The 1061-nt window shown below is 36.3% G+C and overlaps 1 protein-coding gene across 9 annotated transcripts in view; it reads left to right on the forward strand.

Moving 5' to 3' along the window:
* LOC119589157 overlaps positions 1-1061 on the forward strand; it is an 11740-nt gene that overhangs the window by 8312 nt on the left and 2367 nt on the right. For all 9 annotated transcript variants that reach the window (XM_037937736.1, XM_037937742.1, XM_037937741.1 and 6 more), the window contains 2 exons: positions 10-104; positions 408-644. In XM_037937736.1, the coding sequence (XP_037793664.1) occupies positions 10-104; positions 408-644 (332 nt within the window). The remainder of the gene's footprint in view (positions 1-9; positions 105-407; positions 645-1061) is intronic.

Genomic DNA, 1061 nt, shown 5'->3' on the forward strand with positions numbered 1-1061 from the left:
TTCCTTCAGTCCGCAATTCCCTGATGTTGTTTGGTGGCATCACAGCCTTTGGAGGAGTCTGCCTTATCGTTACCAGTGTTGTACTTCTGCAAGGCTTGAGAAAGGTTGACAGTATATAATTTGCAAGACTTCTTTTTAGTCTTCTGTAGTAGCTTTCATTCTTATATAGCCATAAAAAGATTTTGTAAATGTTCCTGACTTCGTAACCGTTTCTTCTAATATATACACAATTTTCTTTTTTACCATAAAAATATGCTTATACTGGTGCCTTACTTCTGCTCATCTTAATCTTTTATGCAAGTAATAGAAGGGTGATGTCATTGAATGCTGTTCCTCTCAAATAGTTATATGTATTGATTTTATATTGGATCCCATTTTTCAAACAAGAAAACATTCTACCTTTGCAGGAGATTGAGTTCCGCATGGAGCCCTGGATTTGGTGTATGGCCCTCTTCACTGCCTGGCGTATTCTGATCACCATTTATTCATCAATTGTCAATGATATGGTGTTTGCCTATCACGTAGTTATGTGTCTGCTCTGGCTTCTGTTCATCGGAGGCAACATATTCGCATGGTTGGTTGTTCACTCCTTCTACCATGAACTGTGTGAGGTTACAAGGCTTGAAGATGTTGCCAGGGTGAAGGTAAGTTACATCTTTGCAGGGATGAAACTCCCATCATTGTCTTTTTCCTTCTGTGTAAAAAATGTTTTTCCATTCTTTTATATCAATGTTTGAAGAAGTGAAAGTAAATAAGAATCCAAAGAAAAATCTATATTGCTTTTCGTAATTAGGCTATGATGGAATGTGGTTTTCAGACTTTTGTATAGGAAATTCTCACTGACTGGCCTATAACCAGCAATTTGTTTTATTTACTTCCACTTTGTAATTAATCAACATGGGAAGAAAGATATTGCACTTTTCTTCATGATACTTTGTTTCTCTCCTGCATCCACCATTCTACCACTTGCATAAGTTTCTCTGTTAGTTATTGTAAAGATTGCAATAAACATACATAGATAAGCCAAGTTGAAAAATGGTTGAGGTTCAGAATAGGCAATA

This window comes from Penaeus monodon, chromosome 25, assembly GCF_015228065.2.
Source record: "Penaeus monodon isolate SGIC_2016 chromosome 25, NSTDA_Pmon_1, whole genome shotgun sequence".
Lineage (NCBI taxonomy): Eukaryota > Metazoa > Arthropoda > Malacostraca > Decapoda > Penaeidae > Penaeus > Penaeus monodon.